At 49.0% G+C, this 27,069-nt stretch overlaps 2 protein-coding genes across 3 annotated transcripts; one reads left to right on the forward strand and one right to left on the reverse strand.

Annotated features, from left to right (window-relative positions):
• Positions 1–8,180: 8,180 nt before the first annotated feature.
• Positions 8,181–10,674, reverse strand: LOC128087722 (tubulin beta-2 chain). Its single transcript, XM_052697586.1, has 4 exons — positions 10,547–10,674; positions 10,059–10,167; positions 9,687–9,797; positions 8,181–9,474 (listed from the first exon to the last, which is right to left on the reverse strand). Exons 1-4 carry the CDS (start codon positions 10,601–10,603, stop codon positions 8,414–8,416), a joined length of 1,338 nt encoding a protein of 445 aa, XP_052553546.1. The 5' UTR covers positions 10,604–10,674; the 3' UTR covers positions 8,181–8,413.
• A 10,864-nt stretch (positions 10,675–21,538) lies between these two features.
• On the forward strand, positions 21,539–26,080 carry PSMG4 (proteasome assembly chaperone 4). Of its 2 annotated transcripts, none has more exons than XM_052697602.1 (3): positions 21,539–21,777; positions 21,883–21,958; positions 23,612–25,936. In XM_052697602.1, the coding sequence occupies exons 1-3, from the start codon at positions 21,601–21,603 to the stop codon at positions 23,704–23,706; spliced, it is 348 nt and encodes a 115-aa protein (XP_052553562.1). In that variant the 5' UTR covers positions 21,539–21,600; the 3' UTR covers positions 23,707–25,936. The 2 variants fall into 2 exon arrangements, with proteins under 2 accessions (XP_052553562.1, XP_052553561.1); XM_052697601.1 differs by having other exon boundaries at positions 21,544–21,777; positions 25,820–26,080.
• Positions 26,081–27,069: the final 989 nt, after the last annotated feature.

Raw genomic sequence — 27,069 nt, forward strand, 5'->3', positions numbered from 1 at the left:
GAAACCTCAGCTACAGTGAAATATCATGAACTGGCTCAAGCTCGGTAGCACATGGAATTACACGCTATTGCTTTTGAACCACAAAATATCCAAGATTATACCAGCACTGAGATTTTTTTTTTTTTTAATTGGCTTCTGTGTTCATTGTATCCTGCTATTGTATTTTCCACTGACATATTTTTGCAGTACTTAATCACAGGCAATCTTTGTTACTGCTAGTGCAACTTGTGCATGTACATTTCTACATGCTGTGGGTGTAGCCTGCATTTTTTTAGGCAGCCCCAGGCTGTTGCATCTTCTCACTATTTGCAGAGCTGCAAAACAGCTGTCCCTCTTGGCATCTCTATGGGATATACACAAGCATTTAAGAGCTTTTTGGCTGCCAAGTTATTCTTGGAAATCTACAAAGCAGCAGCTTTAAGCATTCTTACTCCCCATCTGAAGGTACCTGGACAATCCCTGACATGCCTTCCTCCCACATACATACAGTGGCTTCCTTAGAGCTTTATTATTATACTCTTAAGGATTTTGAACTTTAAATTCACAGAAGCTGTAACACCCATTTCTTTGTTAAAACCTCACTGGTTTTTAGGAGTGTAACTCCACATTTAAAAAAAAAAAAAAAGTATCCACCTACAGCGAGGCTCACGTTTATGTTTCTAAAAAGTTCCCTTATCTACAGTAACGCTGAGCACTCACAAACACCCAGCAAAGAAAATCAAACATTAATTGCTTAAATGTCAATGCAGAATCCTACAAATAAACACTATACAAAACCCTTAGCCATTAGTGGCATTTAAATGAATAGAATGGTTCACTATAGCATTTTTAACAGGTTTTTGTTTCGCAAATTTGAGGTATTTAGTATCGCGAACAAAAATCCAAATGCCCCCATTCATAGATTTGCAGTGCCTGTGCGTAGGAACGCCCATGTGCCTCCCTGCAGCCCAACCACTGCTTGCAGCTCAGCAGCCAGCTGAACAAAACTCTACCTTCCCCTGTTTCCAAGGCAACCGCAGAGCCTTGGAAATGAGCTGCGCAAGGGAGGCGACGGAAACCTCAGCGCATTTTAACGTATCTGTAATTTCCTATTGTAGGATGGAGAATTGCAAACACACAAATATGAGAGCTGCTGAAGCATACACAATAATAGACTGAGCGTCTGCCTATGGCTTTATTCTCATTTACAAGGGGTGATAGCACGTTGCTTAGACAAAACGATTTTGTTCAGTCTTCCCATTGAAATGAATGATTTTGCTCTGTCCATTAGCTTTTTGTCTGAATTCTATGATGAAAACTCTGAGATCACCTATCCAACACTTAATCACTAGCGATGCGTTAAGAATATTTCCCCCAGAAAGAGGATGGAATATTTGTGGAGCAATTTTAATTCTAGTAGTAAAATGATAACAAAAATCTATTTTTATCTCAGAATTACAACCCACTGCAGGCACTAAAAGCAGTTACACAGTGCTGAGCACAGTTTTATGAATGAGCAAAAGCAATCTCATTGTAGAGCCTTCTGTACTTGTGCTTTTTTCTTAGACTGAAATTTTTGTGTTCGGCCAAGAACAAAAGAAGAGAGAGGATGAGCATGCAAGACAACATCACAGAACAATATGGGGCACTGTCAGTTCTGAAACAACAGTTCTCTTCTTTAAATAAGCACGGTTTTCCTCATGAACCTAATGTTTCTTCCATTCTGTGGCTTCTCTTGGGAACTTGCCTGTAACCTTTGAGTCAGGAATTTGTTTACATAGTCCTAAAGGACACGACAGTCTCTGCTCATCTGGCTTCCAAAAGTTAACAAATACAAACATTATGATATCACTAAATGACTGCAGAAAGGGGAAAATGTGTTTATCATCACCAGGCACAGATTTACTGAGAAGGAAAGAGGCAAAACAATGCAGCCTCTCATTATTTCCGCTTGGCACACCAGATGTGATGGGGTAGCTGCCAGATGGCTCCTGCCCCCAGCCAGCCTGCATCCACCTTTTAAGATCACTCAGAAGATGAAATCTGTTTGCTATCTCTATCAACTAAGGCCTTCGAGTCAATATACAACCGATTCCAGCACCGATATAAATGAAGTGCTGCTATCATGTTTTCCAGGGCAGCCCATTTCCCACTTGTCAGTGGGAACAAGGAACAGACAGAGGCTTTGATCAGCTAGTCACAGTTTCTTTTGTTCCTCAGCCTCCTTGCTCTATCTTGCAACCCGATCATTACTTGTAATTCAAACCGACACTTAGCTAACTCTAAGCTTTATCCTGAGAAATTTCTAAGAGATGCCATAGTTTGTGGTGGGATGTAATATATATTGCTTAAAATCACCCTGGTTCTCTGCAGGAGAGAGCAGGGTGCTGTTGCTCCGGGTAGTTCCAGCCAACTAAGCACTTGCTCTGCTCTCCCCTACAGATGCTGTTTTTTGCCTTCTCTGTACCAGTTCTCACTTTGACATGTTCCTTAATCCAAGGAAAAGCTTCTTCCCACATCATTTACCTTATCTAGGTGGTTTAGGAAACCAATTCATAGAGGGGTCAGACATGCTCCAGAGGGAATTAAAACCTCTAAAAGAAGGCAGTGGGGTAGGACTATGCTTTTCAGCAGCTGAAGGATAATGAATGAGCCCCATCCATGGAGCTACCCACTTCTGTGAGCAGCAGCTCCCTAAAAGTCCTGGAAACGTTTAATCCAAACTCACTCTATGGCTTTCTCCCTGTCCTCTAATGCAAAGCTGAAGTTTTCAAATACTAGTCATTCTACTAATTTATTAACAATAAAATCAGGATTATGCTGGATGCACAGTAGCAGACTAAGTCATCCTTGAATTTCATTTAATGCATGTAAAGCTTTTTTTTTTTTTTGTGAGGCCTTTTGAATTCTGCATGAAAACCCTGTTTAATTATTCACTGCGGAGGCAGGCAGTGTATTTGTCACATCCATAGAAATATGCTGAAACATTTTTCACTGCAAAACAACAGAAAGCTGTTTACTGAACAAACTATACAGCCTCTGCCAGGGTAGCCATTCCATCTCCTTGAGCAAGTGCTTTCACCTTCTTAAGCTGAGTTACTAACATTTCTGTATGCAATGATAAATACACTCTTGACAAGAAAAAAAAATGCCTTGAAATTATCAGATGAGAAGCCAAGTGATTAAAATAAAGATTATAAAAGATGATATATCATTAACTGGGACCCGTATCTCAGAAGAATCAAACATGAATAAACAGGAATTTAACAAAGCCAACTTGATGTTTTCTCAAGAGAAAAACTCCACCCGTTAAAGAAAAGTGGCTTTGAGTGGGAATGATGGGAGGATCTAACCTTAAATTACTTTCTTACCGTAAGTAGATAACTGGTTTATAATACTCTAAAAATAAGTGATTTTTCCTTCTGCCAGTTGTAAATAAAATACTTGAAACTGGAGATTGAAGCTACAAGCAGAGAAACAGATTGGTTGTTACTAAACTGCTCAGGCAGAAAGATGAGTTTATCACCTACACTATTTCCTTTGCTGGTAAGAAGTGAGGGACTGGACTCCTCTCAAAACCTGGCCTTCAGCATGCATTAAAACAAATGCTCAAAGAGCTGCAGATGAGTAAGTGTCCAGTAGAGTAAAGTCTAAGAAATGCCTTTTTCCAAAACACTCCACAGCCTCAGGCATTTCACTGTATGACCAAATGCTTCCATTTTGATTTCTGATGTAGGCAAGCTAAGGATAACAGCCATCTAAAATGGAAGCACTGACATGCAGTAGCATGCACTTTCCCATTTTAACAAATAAAGAACAGAACATGTTTCTGGTGGAATATCAGAAGGCAGATGCTTAGTATGACAATTTGAGATTGGTAGGAGAAAAATTTGACTTTTTGATCCAGTCACATGCAAAATCACTACAAATACTACAAAGGTTTATTTTTTGCACAGTGCAAGTTGGGAAAAAGCCTCACGTAAGTTGCCTTGAGCCCCTAACACAGTCATGAGATTTGTTTAATGAAGATGACAAATGTGGAAAAAATGCACAGGAATATTGAGGAATGAGAAAACAGTGCCTCCCGTGTGCCAAGCACTACTTGTAGCTCCTAGCCAGGCTGCAGTGTCTGCTCAGTCACTGAAAGTACAGGGTAGTTACACTTCCATGTGGAATGGAAAAGTAACATCCTTTGGCAGAAAGGGAGTGACTACTCCTTGTACTTGGTACACATGATCTCTTCAGGGAGGATTTCCATTTCCTCATCCCTTTAGCAAATAAGGTTTCCAGGCCCTATTACATAGAAAAATAATCCAGTAACTGAGACATCACCTCCCTGTGAAGCAGAACTAGAAGAACCTTAAACAAATATAGTAAGGTAATTTTGTAAAAAGATCTCAATGCAATAACTATGAAACTAATCATACTTTAAGCTAGCATCAGGGTTCATCCTGATACAAACTTGTTATTCGGCTTACAGAGCAGCAAAAGAAGCAGGATGGAGGAGAACTCGTCCCTTCTGCGTAGAATAGTATACTAAATGTTCTGGCCTTGTTTTTTGAGTTAAGAAAACCTGTTTCTCTAGGCACCACCACTACATTTTGCAGCAGTGCACTGCAACATCCATGTCACGTAAGAGACAGCCTGCTTGTGGTTTGTCCAGGTATGGGGCACTTGCACAGATGCCTTGAATGATCTACTGGCACCATACTACTGTAGCATGGAGCATGTGAGGCGACCATCCAGAAGCAAACTATTTCTTCAAAATCAGGCATTTTTGCCTCCACTTGTGAGGAGAATTAGCTGGAGAGAAAATTCTAGATGCCCCTCTTTCTTCAGGTTGTAAATCAAGAATCTTCATCTCATACTTTGTGGAAAGAAGCTTTTGTCAACAGGACAGGTCCCATGGATTTCATTCTTAGATTATCCTGGGACTACCCTGTATTAAATGCAACCCTATTCTGGTGTAGAAGGCCTTCTCGTATGTTGAGTGAAGGAAAATTATTACTCCAAACTGACAGATTGAAAAACATCTGTTGAAAAGCAGATGTAGGGTGACATTCTCAGCACATACTTGAATGTTTCAAGCTTTTGGATACTAGATATGTGATATCTGTGACAGAAGGTATCACACTTGTTTCTTTCAGACCTAGCCCATATACTGGACTATCCTTCCAGAACATTGTTTGCACAATATCTTTAGACTGAGGTCCTAGAACAGGGAAAGAAAGAGTTGCCATCTCAGGTTACTAAATCCTAAAACTCACCCCATTTTTATTTAAAGTTGACAGCCTTATTTAGCTTTATCATCTACACCTCTACCTGCAGACAGTTGTTCTCTTCAGCTTGCATTAGCAAAGATGTTCTGCTAACACCTAAAAATGCCAGACATCAAACAAAGCAGATGAAAGAGACAGCTCTCCTCCCTGACACCATCAACTTTAACTGTTGACAGGAGAGGATGCTTTCCTACAGGTCACCATTACTGCATTTAAATGAAAGAAACCATTTTTTGATAAAACCTCTCAACACGTGGTTTAAACAGTACCCCACTGAGGCAGTAGCATCTACCATCATTTCTTCCAGAAAGGATGCTTCATGCAAGACCTTAAATCTTACAGCTGTTTATCACACATATAAGAACAAATCGCCAGCTGATGCAGGTTAGGGCAATCAGATTATCTAATCTGAAATAGTTTCAGTGGTTCTGCTCTTCATGAAAGAAGTAGAGCTGTGAACACATGAAGATACATTTGTCTGTTGCTTGGCATATAGCAGCCAGCCGTCAGATTTTATAATGAATGGTCCCCTAGGTGGCAGATGCAGATAATGCTCAAAGGTACAGCAGAAAAAGAGCAAAACAACAACAAAAAAAAATCAAACAGTTTAAAGCTTCCCTTTTAAATCTCCTGGTATCCACTTTTCCTGTATTATCCTTGATTCCTACTAAAGTTACGTGGGAGGTGTGGGGTTTTTTTGCAGGGGGGGGGGGGGGGAGGAGGGACGACTATGGCTGGCAAATAAGCTGTGTAGGATGGACGTGTGTCTGTACCACTACTTATGGTTTCTCTTCCTCTAGGAAGTGGAGAAACAACAACGTCGTTGCAAAGAAAGCAATATAGGAAGGTGTCCTACCTTCTAATACAGGAGCTGTAGTTCTCTTGGGTAGCTATACTGAAGCGTTAGCTGAAGGTGTAGCCATTGCACTAAGAAAAAGGATCTGAACATGTTGAACAACAGTGAAACTTTAAGGTCCCACTGTAGAAAGAAGAATCCTTACTATCACTATCACCAGATTCTCATATTTTTGAGAAACTGAGATTCTTCTGCAGTTTCCCTTCTCACCTTTAGGAATCAAGCTGTTTATGACAAACAGGTTCAAGCACAATCCAGTTGAGTAATTTCAAGGGAAGGTTACTGTGACAACCAGACAGGTTGTTATTTCTCAAAGGCCCAGGGGCAACACACAGTAACTCAGTGACTAGAACAACCTCGATTTGTGTAATAGTTAATCCCAGAACTGCTCAAATTCTAAGAAATATAAGTGCTACTGTGAGTGCTGTATTTGTTTACAGACTGTTCAGGCATTTTAAATGCTTCTCACCTCTCTTTTCAGAATTTTCACCTGGAACGCAGGATAGAGATGAGGAAAGAAACAGTATGAAAAGCTTGTTGTTCTGCACACAATCTCAGATCTTACTGGAGGAAACAAGCCCATCAGCAGAGAATGGTATGCTCAAGCAGTACAGTCCATTAACAGAGCCAAAACAGGCAGATAATTAGTGCACAGTAGCTCCCTATTAAGTCTTGATTCCAGTAATGCCTTCCCAGAGTTCCATTAAAGGATCACACAAGAGCTTGCAAATATGTGGATTGCTTGTCCTTCAGAGCAGTAAGGACCACAGTATTTGTAGCACTACTAATAGCTCTCAAAGTATGTTGTTTGTTTGGGTTTTTTTTAAGCATAAGAGCCCTTCCCTAAGCAGTGTTGGGGGAACTAAGAACTGTAAGCTCACGTATGGGGTAACAACTATTCTAAGTGTAGGATTTTATTCTCATCCTGTAGAAGAGTCTCAGGCATTATAATAACTGATGACTATGCTGTAGGTTCACTACATATCAAATTCACCTAGGCTTCTTGTGACCTTTATGCACACAAAGACAAATCCCACCACCCTCACCATAAAGAAGCTGAGCTTACCTTAGCAAAGATGCACACGAGGATCCTGCTGCACTGCTCAGCTGCCTGGCTGGAGGTCCACTTCTTGTTGCAATTACTGAGAGCATCAAACAGCAGCAGTGTAAATACGTAATTGGGGTGTGAGAGACAGCTACTGTCAGGATATGCACACGACTACTCCAGGACCATGTTCATGCTCCGAGCAGCTTTGAGTCATGTTCCTTGGAAACCTGCCTGTCATCTCCTCCCAGGTCCCAAAGGGAATTGACTGCCCTGAAGGGCCATTCCCTCTTACAGAGAAGGTCCCACTTAGTGGCTGGTTTGTTGGGTCTTTTTTTTTGTTTTCTTTGTAAACATTCAACTTGGAGAAAGTCTCTACACCTCAAAACAGAATTCAAGTTAACATCTCAACTACTACTGTGCTCAGAGCACAGATCCTCCATACACTGTGCATGAATTCTTTCTACTTAGAGAGGAAGGATCACAGAGCTTGGACAGCAAAGGACCGAGTAAATCCACAGCCAGCCACCCATATTCACAGCATATATGCCCTGAAACAAGCTCAATCAGAAGTGCTCTAGATGGCAGCTGAGAAGCCTGCAGCTATCTTGTCAGATCAGCTTTGACAGTTTGTAATGTGGCATTCAATACCTTCTGGCTGACCTCACTACCATGTATGTCCATAAATAGAAGTTGCAATATTGTCAAGTGGAGCATCCTGTTTCTATTAGTTAAGGCAGCTTTCTCTGTAACAATAGAATAACTGTTAAACATGAGTGCCTAATATTGAACTCACAGTGCCTGTGGATTAGCTTCCCTCTTACAGTGCCCATACATTAACAACTCACTTAAGCTGAGTAACTGCAGTTTATGTATTCTGCAGAATTAATGGCCTGAAAAATCTTGTTTTATTGACTTAAACCTTTCACTGAGGGTAAAGGCTTAGAATGAGAAGTGAAAGAGACAGAAAACTAGAAGAGTTATTTTCTAGAACTAGAGAGAAATAAGGCAGAGGACACAGTTTAGAACACAAAAAGCCTTTATGTTTGAGAAGTTAACCATTTCAACAGAAGACTCTGAAGTATTTTTGCAACTACTGTTACATTGGACAGTTGAGGATACAAAACTGCTGACAAAAGCAACAGTGGAGAGCACCAAATTAAGAAACGCATGCTTCAGCACAACTGCACAGATTTCTCCTCTCAATGAACACTTGCCTGCTCAGACTACACTTGACTTCTACCCATTTCCACTTCATGCCTCATCCTCCTCTCCTTCCTCTTCAAATTCACCCTGCTCATCAGCAGTGGCATCCTGGTATTGCTGGTACTCCGAGACCAGGTCATTCATGTTGCTCTCCGCCTCCGTGAACTCCATCTCATCCATGCCCTCGCCCGTGTACCAGTGCAGGAAGGCCTTGCGCCGGAACATGGCCGTGAACTGCTCCGAGATCCTCTTGAAGAGCTCCTGGATGGCCGTGCTGTTCCCTATGAAGGTGGCGGACATCTTGAGCCCACGCGGGGGGATGTCGCAGACGGCCGTCTTCACGTTGTTGGGGATCCACTCCACAAAGTAGCTGCTGTTCTTGTTCTGCACGTTGAGCATCTGCTCGTCCACCTCCTTCATGGACATGCGGCCTCGGAAGATGGCAGCCACCGTCAGGTAGCGGCCGTGGCGGGGGTCGCAGGCGGCCATCATGTTCTTGGAGTCGAACATCTGCTGCGTCAGCTCGGGCACCGTCAGGGCTCGGTACTGCTGGCTGCCGCGGCTCGTCAGCGGGGCGAAGCCCGGCATGAAGAAGTGCAGCCGGGGGAAAGGCACCATGTTGACCGCCAGCTTGCGCAGGTCGGCGTTCAGCTGGCCGGGGAAGCGAAGGCAGGTGGTCACGCCGCTCATGGTGGCCGACACCAGGTGGTTGAGGTCCCCGTACGTGGGAGTGGTGAGCTTCAGGGTGCGGAAGCAGATGTCGTACAGGGCCTCGTTGTCGATGCAGTAGGTCTCGTCCGTGTTCTCCACCAGCTGGTGCACAGAAAGGGTGGCGTTGTAGGGCTCCACCACCGTGTCCGACACCTTGGGAGAGGGCATGACGCTGAACGTGTTCATGATGCGGTCGGGGTACTCCTCCCGGATCTTGCTGATGAGCAGGGTGCCCATCCCCGAGCCGGTGCCGCCGCCCAGCGAGTGGGTCAACTGGAAGCCCTGCAGGCAGTCGCAGCTTTCCGACTCCTTCCTCACCACGTCCAGCACGGAGTCCACCAGCTCAGCGCCTTCGGTGTAGTGCCCCTTGGCCCAGTTGTTGCCGGCCCCGCTCTGACCTACGGGCAGACCGGCAGCAGCGAGCCCCGTCAGCGCCCCCGCAAGGAGCGCAGATCCACCGCCGCCCGCCCCACAGAGCTCGCACCCCTCTCGTTCCCATCCCCAGGGAATTGCTGGCATCCAGCGCCCCGGCTCGCTCACACGCCTGCTCCGAGCCTCCTGCACGCACCTCGCTCACGCTGGGGGACGCCTCCACGGCACGCTCACTCACCAAAGACAAAGTTGTCGGGTCGGAAGATCTGTCCAAAGGGGCCGGAGCGCACCGAGTCCATCGTGCCGGGCTCCAGGTCAACCAGGATGGCACGGGGGACGTACTTGTTACCTGCGGGAGGAACCAACGCAGCGTTACGGCCCTGCAGCCACAGCAGCACTGCTGTGCTCACCGCAGGCTCCCTGTAAGTCACCACCAATGGCACAAGGCCATTCTTAAGAGCGAATCAGGGGCAAAGACACAAATCAGCTACAGAGCTGTGCCAGGAAACAACATGCTGCACACAGCTCTCAGAAGAGAGCACACATGTGAGGTCCCTGTACTCTCTCCCAGGGGAGATGGAGGAGGCAAGCCACTCCACGGAGCAGTTACCTGTGGCTTCATTGTAGTACACGTTGATTCTCTCCAGCTGCAGGTCGCTGTCCCCATGGTAGCTGCCGGTGGGATCGATACCGTGCTCATCGCTGATGACCTCCCAGAACTGCAGGGACCACCAGAGGGACAGGGGCGTCACCGCGGCCCCGCCCCCCCGACCACCGCCCCGCCACGCAGCGCGTGGAGATCCACAGCCGCCCCACGGTGCTCGGCTGTGACACCGACGCCCTGGGAGCCCGCAGCCCACTGAGACGGCGGCAAGCAGAATTGCTTCCTCGCACGCCCACCTCGGAGCCGCGCCACGCCCGCACCACGGAACTACTGCAACGCGACCGGGAGCCGCCGGCAAGGAGGAGCCGAGCAGAACCGCTCGTGCCTGGGGACGTGAGGACCCCATATGGGAGCCCCGCTTTAGAGCGCACGGAGACCGGCGCGCTCGAACACGTGGCAGATCGCCACGCACACGGCGGGGCGGCGGCCCGTACCTTGGCGCCGATCTGGTTGCCGCACTGCCCGGCCTGGATGTGCACGATCTCACGCATGATGCCGGTGTCCGCCGATGCCGCGCTGCTCCCGCTCCCTCAGCTCCCGCACTCTGCGCTGCAGCGGCCGCGCCCCGCTCCGCGCCTTAAATCGGGGCGCTGCGCACCGCCCCTCGGCGACGTCACGCGGCAGCGGCGCGCAGCCAATGGGAGCGCGAGAGCGGGGCGGGGCTGCGGCGCCGGAACCTGTAGCGGGGAGCGGGGGGCGGGAATAAGGGCGGGGCTTCGGGACGGCCCTTCGCGCACCGGGGCCGACGCCCGGACCCCGCCCTGCCCCGCCGCCGGCACCGGGGACAAAGGCGCGGGCTGCACGGGTGTGTGGGCCGGGGCGGCGGTTCGGGGGTCGCGCCCCAGGGCTGCGTTCACCGTGTGGGTGCCGAAGCGTCCCACCGGCACGGTACCGGCGCCGCCGCTCCTCGGCGCCCGCTCGGCCCTTTGTTCGCCCATCGCTGCCGCAGCGGCGGGCGGTGCCGGGAGGGGCGGGAGCTGTCACGGGGGGGGTCCGCGAGTACCTCCGTGAGCCGACAGCCGCCGCTGGGAGGGGGGGAGGCTGCTGCCTGCGGGGCGTCGGTGCGCTCTGCCCCCAGCTGCAGGGCACGCACGCTACCAGCGGGGCGGTGTGGTTGGCCGCTTGTTGGTTTTTCCCCCAGATGTGAAAGAAGCGCCTTGCCCCGAGCCGGGGAACGGCCCGACATCGGGGTGCGGCTGTCCCGGGGGCACCCGGCTCGCCCCCCTTTGCCCTTTGTCACCGCTCGTCTTCTTTGTCCCCGCCGGCCTCCCGCGCGACCCGACCGCACCGCGGGTCTCCGTGCCTCTGATTTCTGCCTCCGTGCCAGAGCGTCCCACCTCCCTTTGTTAGAGCCGCAGCTGGGGGGGGGGTTGTGGGGCTGGAAACGCACCCGCGGGGTTGTCTCTTCCACGGGGATCTGGGGAAAAATCCCATCACTTGCACTCCCCATAAGAGCTGTCTGCGCTGGGCTGAGCCAGGAGCGATTCCATTGTCTGGCTGAGCACGCCTCGCCGGCAATGTGTACTTTGAATTCCACGCGAAAGGTTTTTGCGGCACACTAAGGGTGGGGTGGACGCCTCTACCATCTCTCGCCTAACAAGCAGCCCGCAGAACAGCAGCTCCCTCGGAGCACCGCATGCTGCAGGTGCTGACCGAGCGGTGCCTTTCTCCCCTGCTGCTGCTGAAAGGACGGCTCAGCTCGGCTGCGGCAGAGCCAGTGCAAAATGCCGGGACCACGAGTGCTTGCCGCTGTTATCTCCAGGTGTTCCGAGTGCCACACGCTGTGTGTTAGTTGCTTGCTACAAGATTTATTGGCATTGCAGGGAGTAGCTGATCTCGCTCATCCTCCTTACCTACGCTAAGCTCATTGCCAGCAGCTCCAGGCTCTGAAGGAAGCCATTTTAAAACCCAGTTCAAGAGAACGGATTATTAGCACCAGAAAGAAACCCACTCTGCATGCTTGTTCCTAGAAGAAATTAATTCACAGATTTGAAAAGGAGGAATACGTGCCTGTGTTTTCTATAGAACTTGTTGAGACTGGAAGGGAAAAAGAAAAAAAGAAAAAGAAAAAGACAGGAAAATAAAAAAGAGGTTATTTCCAAATGAAATATGGGGGACAAGGGGGGAGAAGCAGGTCTGTGTTTTTCTATGTACTTCAGCTGAAGGCTGCGGCCATGCACGGGAGCCACCCAGATAACTGCGGCAGCCTTTGGGCAGGGCTCGGCGCACTCATTGCAAATGCTCCGCAGGGCCACGGCTTGCTGGGCCGCTCCTTTCTGCTGCCTAGCTTTTCCTCCCTGCACCCCCGTGTCTGCCGGCCGCGGGCTGGATGCCACCCTCAGCAGTTCCCCAGGCAACCGGCCCGGTGGCAGAAACAGGCTGAGCGGCAAAGGGAGGGGAACAAAAAGCCCCGCAAGAATTTCGCTCCCAGGGCTGATTTCCCATGGTGTAAAAGTGATGTGGCTACATGAGCCAGGCAGCGGCAGCTCCCGGGTTGTTTGCAGCCATCCCTGTCAGCCATGTGAGTGAGAGGAGGCACAAAGTGACCTCAGCACAGAGCCCGTTTAATGAAGCTTGGAGGATCGGGCCGGTTTTCTCCGATGCATGCTCTTCCCGGTGCTGTTAGGGTTTGCATCCTCCCAGTTGGGAGCTGGATGTGATCCCCTTCAGCCCTCTACTGCCAGAGTGATGGCTGATGGAAGCCAGAGGCCCTGGCAGGGGGCAGAACGTGGCCCTTGGCAGCCAATGAATGCCCCAGGGAAGGACTCATCGTTTCACTTTGTGATATCTGCATTGGTGCGATGTGCTGCAGCAGTGTGTGTGCTCATCGCGATGCTTTTCCCAAGGAGGAACTTGCTCTTCCTTTTGGAAACTGTGTGCCTACCATACATCCTCATCCAGGGGCACCCCAGGAGGATGCAAATGGCTCAAAGACCTGGCAACTATGTGTGAGGCTGGGGAGCTCCATGGTGTAGGGGCACAGTTAGTGGGCATAGTGATGGCAGGTTGATGGTTGGACTTATAGATAATCTTAGCGGTCTTTTTCAACCCTAAAGATCCTATGATTTGGGAGGATTTCACATTGGTGTCCAGGTTGAGGAAACGTTTTTGTCTCAACCCATGCTGGCCGGAGGGAGAGGGTGCGAAGCAGCACAAGGCTGCGTGCTTGGCATGCCTTCTCTGCAAGCTTGCTCCCACTCCTGCACAGCCTCACTGCACAGCCTGGCCCAGGATCCTGAGAAAATCGCTAAGCTCCGAGAAAGTCATTAGAGCAGAGCCCCGCCAGATAGGAGAAGGTAAAACTGCAGACAGAAAGAGGATTATAGGAACAGGATCATGGGTAGCTCCAGGGCAGGGGAGGATCAGCAGTGGCACAGAAAGCCTTTCTGTAGGATGCTAAGGGAAGAAAAAGAGGGAGGGCTGGGAAGGATGACTGCTAGGGAGAGCTGCCGCCCTACAGTGCTCGCAGTGTGAGCATTTCTTGTTCTGGCTCATCCGTGCTCAGGCTCACAGGTGTGCCCTCACTGCAGCAAAGGGCGGTGTGAGCATCTAACAGCATCTCAAACCGTGCGGAGTAGGTGACTATGAACCACTGCAGCACAAAAGGGAGGTGAGAAATGGTGTCCGTGATGAGGAAATGATCGAGCAATTAGAAGGGCAGAGTTTTCCCGAGATGATGCAGGAGTGCTGATGAGGAATCGATCCTCACATAAATCTCCTCGCATGGACACCGGGCACGGCAAGGTGCTCTATTGGTGCTGTGGTCCCTGAGCCAATGGCAGGGGGGCACTTGGTGCCTGTGTGCACGGCTCTCCGGGCATAAATATTAATAGCGTTCCAGCCCGGCACTAGTGCTGATGCAGCTGTTTCTTACGTTAATGTGGAACGAATTCACTGAATGCAAAAGAGCGAGGGATGAAAGAAAATACTCAGTTGCTAGTCTGAGTAGTTCTTGCAATCTGCTCTCAGTCGGTTTTGTCCTGAGCAGTCTCTTTGTGTGCGGTCTGAACCGAGATGGGGCAGATTTGCATAGCTGGAGATTCTGGTGGCAGATTGCAACGTTAGAGGGCAAAAACACTGCTGGAACTTCATCTGCAGTCCCCAGGTCATGCTCTGGAATCACGACGACAGGCAACACGCATGTCTGGGAAATGCTGCCTTTTGCTTCAAGCCTTGTTGTTTAAACCTTATTCTCGTCCATCCCGAGGACTTTCATCCTTGAAAACCCAATAGCAGCACACTGCCCCGCGTCCCTATGGGCTCAGCATTCTACCGAATCCATTGCTCGCTAGGACGTGGTGCGTTAATGAAGCAGGGGCTCGGTAACCGGGTTGAACAAAGCGTTTGTCAAGGTCTCCTGTCACCACCCCGCTCTCCCCTCCCCGCAGCAGCATTGCGGAGAGCAGCGCAGCTCCCTGCAAGGCAGAGCTGCTGTCAACTCGTTAACACTTTCTTTCTCTTTGCAAAAGGCACCGCTGTGCAAATGGATTGTAAAGATCTTATCAGGCTTTGGCTGCTCTCAGGTGCCTCTGATACACACCTTTCTGTATGCTAAAGAAAAATAAAATGCTTTTGGAGGAGGAAAAAATGGCCTCAGATCATTCAAATATATAATGTTAAATCTCTGGATTACAGAAAAATAAAATGGCTGTTTGGAAAGATCTCTTTCTTCTCTCTCCCCAGCATCAGCTGCTCTCCTGCATTGGGCAGGAAGGAGAAGATCAGGATGCCAGGAACTTGCAGTTGAGAAAAGCAGGATTTGGGGCGGCTGCACTGCGCTTTGCTTTCAGAGAGCAGCGCAGCCTCTCCAGACGGCAGGATTCAAACAAAGGCTTTGATCACTTGGGTTATGAGGCTGGAAGCGTCCTTACCAAACTGGGACGGGTGGCAGATGCAGCCTCTGCTCCCAGCCCTGTTTTTTTGGCAGTCCCTGCCCAGCAGCACACGCAGGCTTTGTGGGGCCGAGGGCACACCTCTGCCAGCCCGATTGCAGCACCTTGGGCGAGCGATAAGCAAGGCTTATAATTAACAGCTTATCCTCAGCTCTCAGAAGACAGCAGGTGCTCCTTCGATTGATTTCGGTAGCGGCTGGCTCAGATCCTGAATCTGTTGCAGGAAGGTATTATTCCCAAATGCTGTGAATTCCTTTGTCCTTCTCTCTTTCCCAGTTTTCCCATTTGTGGTTCTCTGTAAGCTCTGGGGATGATTTTCACCTGATTTTTCTTGCCCCAGAAGAAGCACAAAGGTGAGCTTTGTGGCACCTGGTGCTTGCATTTGCCTCTCAGCCCTGGGGAAGGACACCATCCAAGTGCTGAGCTCCGGCCACGCCTGGCACAGCTTCTCCAAATGCACGGCCAAGCTGGGAGATGGCTCCTCCTGCTTTCCAACAGGCAGCAGCGAGGGATGCTTTCAGCTGCTGCTCAGGGGTGGGACACAGGATTTTGGAGGTGCCTGCTGGGACCCCACGGGACTGAAAATACAGTAAAGGAGCTGTGGTAACATATCCCTGCGAGAGCACGTTCTGTCAGCTCAGCTATTGTCTGGTCTGCTGCTGCATTAACAGGTAACACACCCTTCTTGGATTTATTCTGCATTTATGCTGGTAGTGCTAAGAATTCTTTCACTTTCGAAAATTCTTCTCCCCAGAGAACTGGGGACTGAGTGACATTTCTGAAGGTTACACCCTCTATAATCATCACTCACACGAACTGAGTGCCAGCAGCAGTTTGACGCTTCTGCTAGGAAATCGGATGCGCCCCCAGTATCACATACAGATACCAAACTACCAGGTGGGATATTTGCTTTCTGTGCTAAGCCTTGTATCCAACAGAGCAGGAAGGAAAAGCAAACGCATGGGGCTGCCAGGGACAGCGGCAGGCTGTTAGCTCCACTCCCTGCCTGGGGAGGAGGAAGGAAAATAATCAAAGCTGATTTTGTCCGGCTGGTTTTGTCGAGAACGGAAAAGTTAAAAGGCTGTGGCAGGACTGTAAGAAGTAATGAAAGAGGGTGACTGTCTGGAGAGCTGGACTGAGACACTGGCACTTGGTGCTCAAGAAAGAGGGGAAAACTGTGTGCAGATGAGCCAGGACAAGCCCCAGGCTTCAGAACTAGCAAGAACTATTCAGTGCAGGGAGGAAAAGATGATTCATGGAAATTCTGCCATCAGCAAAGTAAAAAGCACCCAAAAAGATGGGGAAGAGGTCAGCAGTGCAGCCAGTCCCATGGTCACTGCAATAACAAACTATCCTTTGTGAAAAGGCATTTCATTCCCCACCAAAAGCAACCTGAACCTCAGACAGACCATGATTTATAGGATAACCAGCACTGTTATCCACTGACACTCTGTCAGGGATTTCCAAGGCTAGAAACGTGGCTGTGTGCTGTTTGAGCAGAAGCCCGCCTCAGCCCTTGTGCTGGGAGCTGCAGCAGCCTCACATCCTTTCTGGATTCAAGCGCATCCTGAGGATGCTGACACCCAGCCTTGGTTCTGTTGGTGGCCTAAGGACAGAAAGATAGCAGCATCCAGCATGTGTGCTGAGTGCCATGTGGGATCTGGGCATTCCATCCAGCAATAGAAGGAAAACATTGCTCAGTACCATCTTTTCACGCTTCTCTCAGCCTTTCAAAAGCTCATTTCCACTAAGCTTTTGTGTCCCTTCTTCCAAGTTCCACTGCAGCCTTGTCACAGGCATGTAGTAGCCAATTGCAGCTGCAAATCTCAATACAGCTTCTACGTGCCGGAGTCAGTGCTTGCAAGCTGTCTGGGGTTTCTCCAGGGTGACATGCTCTATCTGTGTAAAAAATATGATTTCCATTTGATTGCACAACCTCTTCTTGTCTTGAGGGAGCAATGAGTCACTCAGTGTCAGTGCCACGTCCAGCATCCACAGACAGACCCACGTGTCTGAGAAGCTCCGATAGATCTATGACAAGTTCCTCCCATGACTCATAACAACAAAAAGAAAACGTCTAAACCATTTACTCTGTGCTCAGAAAGCTCCTTGAGATCTGAGTTATGCAGATATTCATTCAACTGCAGGGAGACAGGCAGGATTGCCACGCTTCCACTCTGCAGATGAATGAAATGAAGCAGAATGAAAGGCATCTGAATACAGCCACAGCACTAGGGGGGCATGAAACCTGATTTCTGGCCCAGGACACTGCAGCAGGTCACAGTGAACTGCTGGCCAGCCTTCTGCACACCATCAGAAATGCCAACAGCTGTGGGTACCAACCCCATGAAAAGAAGAGACTTTCCCCCAGGGGAAGAGCTGCTACCTTAAGTCCTTAGCAAGTCAGGAACTGGATTTCCTTCAGTGATACCTATCCAGGAATCCTCAGATGCACCTAAGATCCTGGCACCGGGGGGTTCTTAGAGCAGTTCTGCTAACATTATAATAAACATGTAATTGCTTGTCGTCTAGATTTTACATTTGCTTACATATGCTTTCTCAGATGTGAGCTTTTCAAGAGGAATTGACCTTGATATTGCTTTGGATCATGTAATTCATAGTTGGAGTTCAGTGCACTCCCCTTACAACTCCTGAAATTCAGCTTGAATTCTCTTTTGGCCTTCTTTCTGGGACCACAAAATGAGGCTGGACAATGGTTGGTACAGATATTTTGAGACTTTGGGTGAACAAAGGACCGTGATTATGTTTGGGTGGCCCAGGAGCAGTTTCCCATCACAGCTGAACACCTCTTGCTTGTTGCTGCTGCCTCCTCTCCCTCAGCTCGCCTTCCTCAAGGAGCTTAACTTGCTAACCAGAAGGAACAGCTTTGGTCAGCTTAGCTCCCCACACTGACTCATCAACACATCTGACAAGGCCTAGGAAGCAGGACCAGGGCGGCTCCACCTAACATTGCTTTAGTTTGTCGCAGCAACTGCATGGTAGAAGCAGAAGCACTTCTCCCTTTCTCGCCTGCTTGTGCTGCCCTCCATTAGACCAAACATTCGAGCAGGGGTATGGCCAGTTAGATGAAAGGAAGTTCAATATTCAGAGCAAGGTAGGGACCCTGGAAGCCCAGAGCTGCACCAGTTGCAACATCCTGGTACCGCTAGACTCACTGGATGGAGCAGATCGAAGGTTTCCTTTGGCTTACTATAACAGCCATTTATTCCTCTGCAAAAAGACAACAAATTGAGAAACCTGGAATATTCTGAGGCAGTCTTCACCTGATACACGTTAATGGTCAACTGCTTTTCTCATGTGTCAAATGCACACCTTATTGCTGCAGAAGAAAACTGTGGGATCGGTGACAAGTTGTGTCCCTAAGGGGTCAGGCTGGGACTGACACTCTGTAATATCTTCACCAATTGACAGTGGAATCCAGAGTACTCTCACCAAGCTTGTGAATGACACCAAACTGTTTAGTGCAGTTGACATGCCATCCAGAGGAACCTTGACAGGCTCAACCAGTGAGCCCAGGAGAGCCTCACGAGGTTCAGCAATGCCAAGTGCAAGGTCTTGCACCTGGCTCATGAAAACTGCTGCTAACAGTTCAAGCTGGGGAATGAAAGAATGGAGCACAGCCCTGACAAAAAAGGACTTGGGGGTACTGGTGGATGACAAGCTAGACAAGAGCCAGCAATGTGACCTCACAGCCCAGAAAGCCAACTGGGCAGCATCCAAAGAAGCACAGCCAGCAAGTTGAGGGAGGTGATCCTGCCCCTCTCCTTGCGTTGGTGAGACATCACCTGAAGTACTGTGTTCAGATGTGGAGACCTCAGTATAGGAGAAATGTGGACACTGCTGGTGTACGTTCAGAGGAGCGACACAAAAATGATCCAAGGGGTGGAACACCTCCTGCACGAGGACAGGATGAGAGAGCTGGGGCTGTTCAGCCTGGAGAAGAGAAGGCTATGGGGAGACCTGATAGTGGCCTTTCAGTACCTAAAGGGGTGTTCCAGGGTACGTTTGGATCTGAGAGACAGGATTTTTCAGCAGCAGAGGCAAGCAAACTATGCACTGAGAGCAGCACAGAGGGTTATGGGTTTTACTCAGCACACACACACTCATACATACACGGGCAGCCATTTTAGATAATCCTCATAAACAGGCAGCAGAAACTCCCTACGCAAGTGCACTATTACTTACTGACTCTTGAGAGATGGCAAACCATCAAAAGGAGAAAGAAAGAACAGGTCTCCTGCTTCAAGGTGCACTTTTCCTCTCTCTCCCACCACAGCCTCTCTCCTGCTTTTTATTCTCCCTGGGGTCTGCAGGTTTTTTTCCATTTGCGCTCTGTACCCGCGTGGACAACATGTGATAGAGAGCCCAAGTGGAACACCTGCTTGCAAAACAGGTCTTTGCAAAAACAAGATAAACTGCCAAGGTCAGCTCTCTCTACAAAACAAGATATTTGCAGCTCCTGCAACAAGCATCAGTTCCCTTAAAACTGTCAGGATACTTTATTTCATCCCTGGATCATTCTTCAGTCAAGGCCCTTTAGAGCCCTAACACAAGGGGGGCTATTGAAAAGAAGGGACGGACACTTTAGCAGGGTCCCTTGTAATACGACAAGGGGAAATGACTTCAAACTAAAAGAGGGAAGTTTTAGACTGGATATAAAGAAGGTTTGTTGTTTCTTTTTTGTATGATAAGTGTGGCGAGGCACTGGAATAGTTCAGAGATGAGGATGCCCCATCCCTGGAGAGATACAGTGCTAAGCTGGCTGGAGCTCTGAGCAGCCTGATCTATCTGTAGGTGTCCCTGTTCACTGCAGGGGAGTTGGACTAGATGACCTTTCAGAGCCCTTTCCAACCCAAAGGAGTCTGTGATTCTATGAAAATATTTGCTTCTTTCAGCAACATCCCAGTTCATAATCGCGTGCTTTACATCCGTTAGCCCTTAAGTTATCAGGAAGGAGATTTACTCATGGTTTAGAGGGAAAAGGTGGGCTGCAGATTCAGCGTGTAGGATTCAGTCGTTCCCATGGGCAACATTACTTCTGGAGAAGAACAGGAAGAATAGAAGTGCATGCCTTTAAACCACACTCCTGGGGCTAGGACCTCATCACATCAGCAACATAAATACATCCCTGTATACATATGCAGCGCTTTTTGCTACAGTATCCTTGCTTTATCATTGATTTTCTATCAGATGCCTCACTGCAGTTGATGTTCATCCTGGCCTTGTACCTGACAGAACAGACGGATGACAATCGGCTCAGCTTTCACAGCTACAAAACAGAGATCAGCATGTTAAAAGGAATGCAAGAGGTTTCCTGTGCTGCTGGATCATGCTCTCCTCTGGTTTTGCAGGGGCTCTGACAGCCTCGCAACGCTGTAATTAGAACATGTTTCACACTTGATGGTCTGGTTCTGCACATTTCCTCTCACCCTTCACGATTGTGTGGCAAACCAGCATGCTCACCCTCCATTTACTTGCCAGGTGAATACTCTTCTGAGCTTGAACATGGACCCAGTGTGATCTACAGGCACAGCTGTATTTCACAAAAGACATTATATATGTAGAACTGCATACATGCAGAAGGGCCCCCTAAGGGCACTCTAAACCCTTTAAGGACTTGCTTTAAAGGGTTCTGGAGGTCTCAGGATCCCAGGGAAAGCTACCAGTGCTCTTTACCTTTGAGATGACTCTGAGGAGAACAGAATGTGCTGAGGGAGGAACAAGCCTGGAGGCAGCCTTGTGAGCAAGAGAAGAGACCTACACTCGGTGTTGTAACACCAAGGGAGAAACAAGAGGACTGCTGCCTCAATTCCTACCCAGCAGGAGAGGCACGCTGGGCAGAAGCTCCACTAGATCAGAGCCTCCACTAGGAGCGCACAGAGCCGGCTCTGGCCTAATGTAGCAGAGAAACTGGCTCAGGGCACCCAGAAAAAGATTTACCTATGGGAATAAATGTCTGCAAGGCCCAGCACGCCTGCCTTTCACCCTCACTTCCCTTATGCTGATGGAAAGCAAGGCTCAGCAGAGGCTCAACGCAGCCCAACCTAACTGTGCCCCACGCGGCTCTTTTCCCCACTGGCAAACCTCCCCCACCCGCAGGTGCTGCCACCGGCACCTCACCACCACCACCACCACCACCCGTGCAGCTCCTGCGAAAAACGCTACACAGCGCCCGCTTTTTCCTCTTTTTTTTTTTTTTTTTCCTCCTTTCTGAACGCAAACTCGTAGCTACCAGAAGCACAAAGATGAGCGCGACACAAAGAGAAGAGCTCAGAGCCCACCAGCAGCCCGCAAACAGCACTCAGCCCCTCCCAGCGCAGCTCCGCCACTCGCCTGCCTCATTCCCTCTAGCGAGGCAGACCCGCCGAGCCTGGCGGGTGCCGCTTCAGAAACGAGGACGCCAAACCCACCCTCCGCAACCGCCATTTTGAAGCCACCATTTTGGCGGCCGCCCCGCGCCGCCATGGCCGCTCCCGCCCCGCCCCGCCCCGTCCCGTCCCGTCCCGTCCCGCCGCTGCCTGGGCGGAGCTCCGCGCGGTGCCGCCCCCCGGTCCCGCCGCGGCCTGGCCGAGTTGATGGAGGCCGCAGGCAGTGATGCAGCGCCGGGCTGCATCGATCTGCACGATTTCAGCGGGCAATTGGGCGAGCAGCGGGTGCACTTCCACGCCATGCGGCTGCAGGACTCGCTCTTCCTCTGGGTGGGCGCCGCGCCCGCCCTGTCCAGCCTGGCCGTGGCTATGTGCAGCCCCCGGGTGAGTGTGCGAGCGAGCGAGCGTGTATCGATGTTGTGTGTGTCTGTGTCCCCGCCCCGCCTCGTGCCGATCCGCGGCTCAACCCACGCTGTGCTTTGCCCGCAGGACAGCGTGCCCGTGTCCACCTCGCTGCTTGGGGACCCCTCCGACACCGCCTCCGCCTGCCTGGCCCAGCGCCTGGGTACGTGCGGGGCTGCGGGACAGAGCTGTAGCCCTGGGGTAGGGCTGGGGGCTGTGGGGGCGCCTCGTGTGGGGCGGGGCGGGCCGCCTTCCTGCCGGGAAAGCAGTGCTTCGGGGGGGCGGCCGTAGCACCGCGGAGAGACGGGACATCCCGAGTTGGAAGATGCCCACAGGAGCCATCGAGTCCTGCTCCGAACACTTCTTAAACTCCGGCACTCGGGGCCGTGCCCACTGCCCTGTGCAGCCCGTTCCATGCCCATCGCCTTCTGCTGCAGACCCTTTCCTAACCCCCAGCTGCCCTCCCCTGACGCAGCTCCATGCCGTTCCCTCAGCCCTGTCGCTGTCACACACAGCAGAGCTCAGCGCTGCCCCTCCGCTCCCTGTGAGGAGCTGCAGACGCCATCGGGCCTCCCCTCAGCTCCTCTGCTCTGGGCTGAACAAACCCAGGGACCTCAGTCACGCTTCGTACCCCTTGCCCTGCAGACCACTCCTGTTTCCATAGCCCTTCTTTGGATACTCTCTCATAGCTTTATGTTCTCACTGTATTGTAGTGGCCAAACTGCACCCAATGCTGAAGGTGATTGCACCAAACTCTGTCACATTTCTCACTGGTTAGCGCCCACAATCTGCCCTGGTGAGCCCCAAGCTGTCTCACAGGTGCCAGCGCTTGCTCTGCCCCTGCACCACATAAGGCACACCTCCAGGGTTGTCCCCTTCATGTAACCATAGAATCATTGAGGTTGGAAAAAACCTCTGAGATCATCAAGTCCAACCTTCAACCCATCGCTACCATGACCATTAAACTGTGTCCTTAAGGTCTCCAGCCTCTGTTAGAGCATCCTGGTGTACCCACAGCACAATGCCAATGTGTGCAGTAACCCAAATGCATGCCTCCATCCCCTAGCATGCCTCCTGTAACAGCACATCCTGTCAATTCACCTAGCACCTGCTTAGCTTCAACAGCAGCCTTGTGCAGGTTATTGGAGCTCACTGGCTGGTGACTGCTGATGTGCTTCATACTGAGTGTTAGATGCAGGATGATGCACTGCTTGCTTTCTACTTGCTTCTGTCATTTCATTTGAAAAAAGTTGTGTAATTCTTCCTCACAAGCTGGATCTTGATCACGGGCACTGTGTCAAGAGTTTGTAGCACCAGGCAGGTCCATGAGCCTGCCCCTACTTCTTTGTGGCCCAACACCTACATAAAAAAGGGTTGTTCGACAGGGCTAGTCTTGGACAACCATCACTGGTGTCCTTTCCTCATCATAATAACTTGTCTTTTACCAGTTACTGCTGTAGCCTCCCCTGATGGCAGCTCTTTCTCTTACCAGGTTTAGGCATCTCCATCGTCACTGGTAATTCTATGGGGTGCTGTATAACATGATTTCTTTATGTGTAGTTAGTGCATTGTCCTTATCTTTGTTACCAAGAGCTTGCTGCTGGGATATCAGTTATTCTTGATCCTCTCAGCATAACACACCTTCATCCCTTCCTTCTCTTTGTGTGCCTGCAGTACCTGTTATTATTTTATTTTAAGCTTCCCATGCCCAGCTGGTGTTTTGGTCAGTGTTCCTGTCTGGCTCAGCTCACAGCTGCAGTTTTCCCCCCTGGTAGCCCTCACCTATGTTCTTAATAAATTGTCTTCTCACTTGTAGTTTCCAGCCCAAGGAACACCCTACTGAGGAAGACCTGGCGACCTTTTTCACTTTGGGTTGGAAAGAGAAAGTCAGTGACACACTTCTGGCTTTGACTAATTACGTGCTTGCTGATCAGAATGGCTAATGGGGCTTTGCATAGAGAATTGAATCTTTTTGAAATTTCACACCCTGGTTTCTAGGCTTACTTTTGTCAGCCCAGCAATGTAACGTAGGCCAAGTGTGCTTGTGGACACTCAGTCCAAAGCTGTTTTACACTGAAATCAGTGTAAAATTATTGTCAAGCCTCTCTGTGCCTTCTTTGTTCCATGGGCTGTGCAGCAAGATGTGAGCTCTGCCCTGAGCAGAAATGCCAAGCATCGCTTTGGCTGGCATTGAGCTTTCCTCCAGGGAAATAAATCCTCTGTACTCCCACAGCTTCTGCAATAACAGAGATGGCTGTTTGATCCCAGCCTGCCCCGTAGCTGAGGCAGCCTTCTTACCCATCCTGTCACCTCGGAACACTTCAGGCAGGCAGTAACTTCTTTTTCTCTGTGCTGTCACCACGTTTATGTGCTATTTCCATTCTGCTGTTGGCAGGCACTCGTTTAAGTAGCGCACGATGCCACCTGGAGGCAAATAGTATTATTTCTTCTGCTTCCCAGCTGTGTTCCATCCCCTGTGCTTTGTTCCTGCAGTGCCAGGTTCCCTTTTCTGGGGCAGGAGTTTTGGTGTTGCCATAGTCAGTGTGTGCACATCCTCCCACTGTTTTCTTTATGTCTGATCGACTTCCTAGCCCAAACAGCTGCATTTCGTGTTCTGGCTCTGTCTTTTCCCTTATTTTTTTCCCTCCACTGATGAGAGAACATTTGCAGCATTCCCATTCCTACATACCTATTTCTATCTGTGCTGGGTGCACAGACTGCTTCCCACAGCCTACCTCCATGCTCTGCCTCCACTCTCTAACACGAGATGCATGTAACCTGTTGAGAAACCTGTATCCTAGAAGATTGTTCCCTGTGAGCTGGAGGAGCCCCCTTCTAGAGAAATCTTTGTGTATGTGTAGCCTCTCCATGCTAAGCGGGTGAGCTGGTAGAATGGAAAATGGCAATAAACAGGTTTGCATAAAGAAAATGGCTCAAAGGAGTAGTTAAGCTACATTATATATATGTGTGTGTGTTAAAATATGATTATAAACATATATTGGTTTTCTGAAATTAACTTTCCAACTGAAGAAGGACTGAGATATTACACCTTCTGGTGTCCTTATTTTCAGTTTTTAGATTTCAGATGATGTTTTTGAATACTGAGTGGAACACTCTTGATTTCTCCTTTGGACGGGCAGCTCCCAGCTTACTCCTGTCATGAATGTGGTGTGACCTAAATACCACTTTTGTCTTTTATTTCATGCAACTATTTTAAACCCAGTGTCTGTTTTTCCCTATGGTGCTTCAATAGTTGAGCTTTAGCCATCTATTAAGGGAGTTACAAAACAGCGATATCACAAAGCTAATATCTAAGTAGAATTCCATTTTATTTATAAAATGCTTCTTTGTATTATCTGTTCTACTCTGATAATTAAGTTTTCCTGCCCCAGTGGGCATTGGTTTTGTCACTGTTAATTAGTTCTGTGATGGATGACAGCTCTTAATTTTATAGCACCTGTCTCCAGGTAGTTACCAGTGCAGTAGCCCAGAAATTCTGATGTTCATGGAGTGAAGAGTAGAGGAAACACAGCCACTGACAGCAGGCTTTGACAAACACAATGCACAGCTTTGGGAGCCTTTTTGGGATGTTGATAATGAAAAAAAAAGAACTTTGCTAATTGTGGTCTGATCAGTTTCTTGTTGACTCTCCCTCTGTGTTTTTCATGAACCAAGTGCCAGTGATGCAGTTTCAGCTTGGTCTGTTGTTTCCCTTCCACTATCCTATATTCAAGAAGTGTCCAAAATGCACAAAAAGCATGGGGAGGTTTTGCAGCAACTGGTGGCTTTTTCATCACTCCAAAAACTCATTCACAGTCACCAGGTGGGATTACATTGCCCACTCTAGCAATGTGCAGAGCTTTGTCCATGTGCTGGGTGCTTTACAGCTGGGCCCTGGTATGCGGGAAGTAGAGAACGGTCTGGTGGGCCTCTTCATGATCGTTTTGTAGAATGAATGCTTGAGTATCTCCATGGCTTTTGTAACGGAGTAAACTATGCCTGAATATTTTGTTCTGTGTTTTAGCCAAGAAGACCAAAAAACAGGTATTTGTCAGCTACAATCTGCCAAACACAGACAGCAGTTTCACCTTACTCATAGAAAACAGGATCAAGGAAGAAATGATGGCTTTTCCTGAGAAGTTTTGACTTTGCATCATTGTAAAATAACTGGAAGTTTTTGTTTCAGAAGAACTGAGTGCAGTTTTCACACTGCCATTAAGCAGTGTGCTTGTTTTGTATTGCATTGGTTGAATTTGCATTTGTTATTAAATGTAGCTGACCTAAATACAGTTGGACCTGGAATTTTTTTACCTCAGATTTGCTACCCTGCCAAGCTGGGGACAGGTTGGTCGAGTAGAAAGGTGCTGCCCTGTAAGGACATCGCTGCAGAAGCACATACAATGTCTGGCCTGCTTCCTCTGCTGGGAAAGCAGTGCCAAGTTGAAGCAACTTGAACGTGGCAGAGCAGCTTTTAGTTGTTTGTATGAACACCTGTGAGGGTACCAGAGAGCACTGTCTCTTGCTTCAGAGGAAAATGATGGTAATAGCTGAAATGGGGACTATTAGAATGAAACCACTTGTTTTTTATATTCAACAGCTGTAAAATACAACGAACATTACCTTGCTCTGTCATCTTAGTTGCTGCTATACTAGCACTAAACACTGAATTTCCTTCCATCTTCTGGACGCTGGGAGGCTTTCACAAAGGGTTTTCTGTATAACCCTGACAGCGACGTAGAGGGAAAAAGCACAGCTTGACTTCTGGAGCAGTGGGTAAGTCTGCCAGCTGCTAGGAAAACATCATGTGTACAAATTGAACGTACTCATTGGAAAAATCAGAGCAGTCAATACCCCCACCACTGCTAGGCATTCTGTTGCTACAGATCTAGACTTGCTTCTTGCTAGGATATCCTTTCAAACGCAAATCCCCCTGCTGTTTTGTTCAACAAAAGAGGCAGATTAAAATTAACTGTGTGAAAAAAACCCCAAACCCCAAAACACACCACAGAGCCACTGGTGTAATGACTGTTTATAGCTGTCAATACACGCTGTGCTGTTGAGCAGTACCTACTCTTCACAGCGATTTTAGGAACACTGAGCACAGCAACCTAATGGGCAAATGGAGTATTTTTCTTTTTTATTGCAAGTTGAGCCCTGACTCAAACTTCTGATGCAATTGAAAACTCCAGGTTCACCAAAGATTGGTGAGTGCTGTTGGATTACAGCCAGTCTCCAGTTGTCTGAAGAAGCTGCAACGTCCATGGCTGCAGACCT

Source organism: Tympanuchus pallidicinctus, unplaced genomic scaffold, assembly GCF_026119805.1.
Source record: "Tympanuchus pallidicinctus isolate F22 unplaced genomic scaffold, pur_lepc_1.0 scaffold31, whole genome shotgun sequence".
Taxonomy (NCBI): domain Eukaryota; kingdom Metazoa; phylum Chordata; class Aves; order Galliformes; family Phasianidae; genus Tympanuchus; species Tympanuchus pallidicinctus.

Excerpts from the sequence above, each read along its gene's own strand:
- LOC128087722 (XM_052697586.1), bottom strand. The coding sequence starts at position 10,603 with ATGCGTGAGATCGTGCACATCCAGGCCGGGCAGTGCGGCAACCAGATC. Across the intron at positions 10,168-10,546 it reads GCAACCAGATCGGCGCCAAG|TTCTGGGAGGTCATCAGCGA; the intron begins GTACGGGCCGCC and ends TGGTCCCTGCAG. Across the intron at positions 9,475-9,686 it reads ACCCGACAACTTTGTCTTTG|GTCAGAGCGGGGCCGGCAAC; the intron begins GTGAGTGAGCGT and ends GTCTGCCCGTAG.
- PSMG4 (XM_052697601.1), top strand. The coding sequence starts at position 21,601 with ATGGAGGCCGCAGGCAGTGATGCAGCGCCGGGCTGCATCGATCTGCAC. Across the intron at positions 21,778-21,882 it reads TGGCTATGTGCAGCCCCCGG|GACAGCGTGCCCGTGTCCAC; the intron begins GTGAGTGTGCGA and ends CTTTGCCCGCAG. Across the intron at positions 21,959-25,819 it reads CTGCCTGGCCCAGCGCCTGG|CCAAGAAGACCAAAAAACAG; the intron begins GTACGTGCGGGG and ends TCTGTGTTTTAG.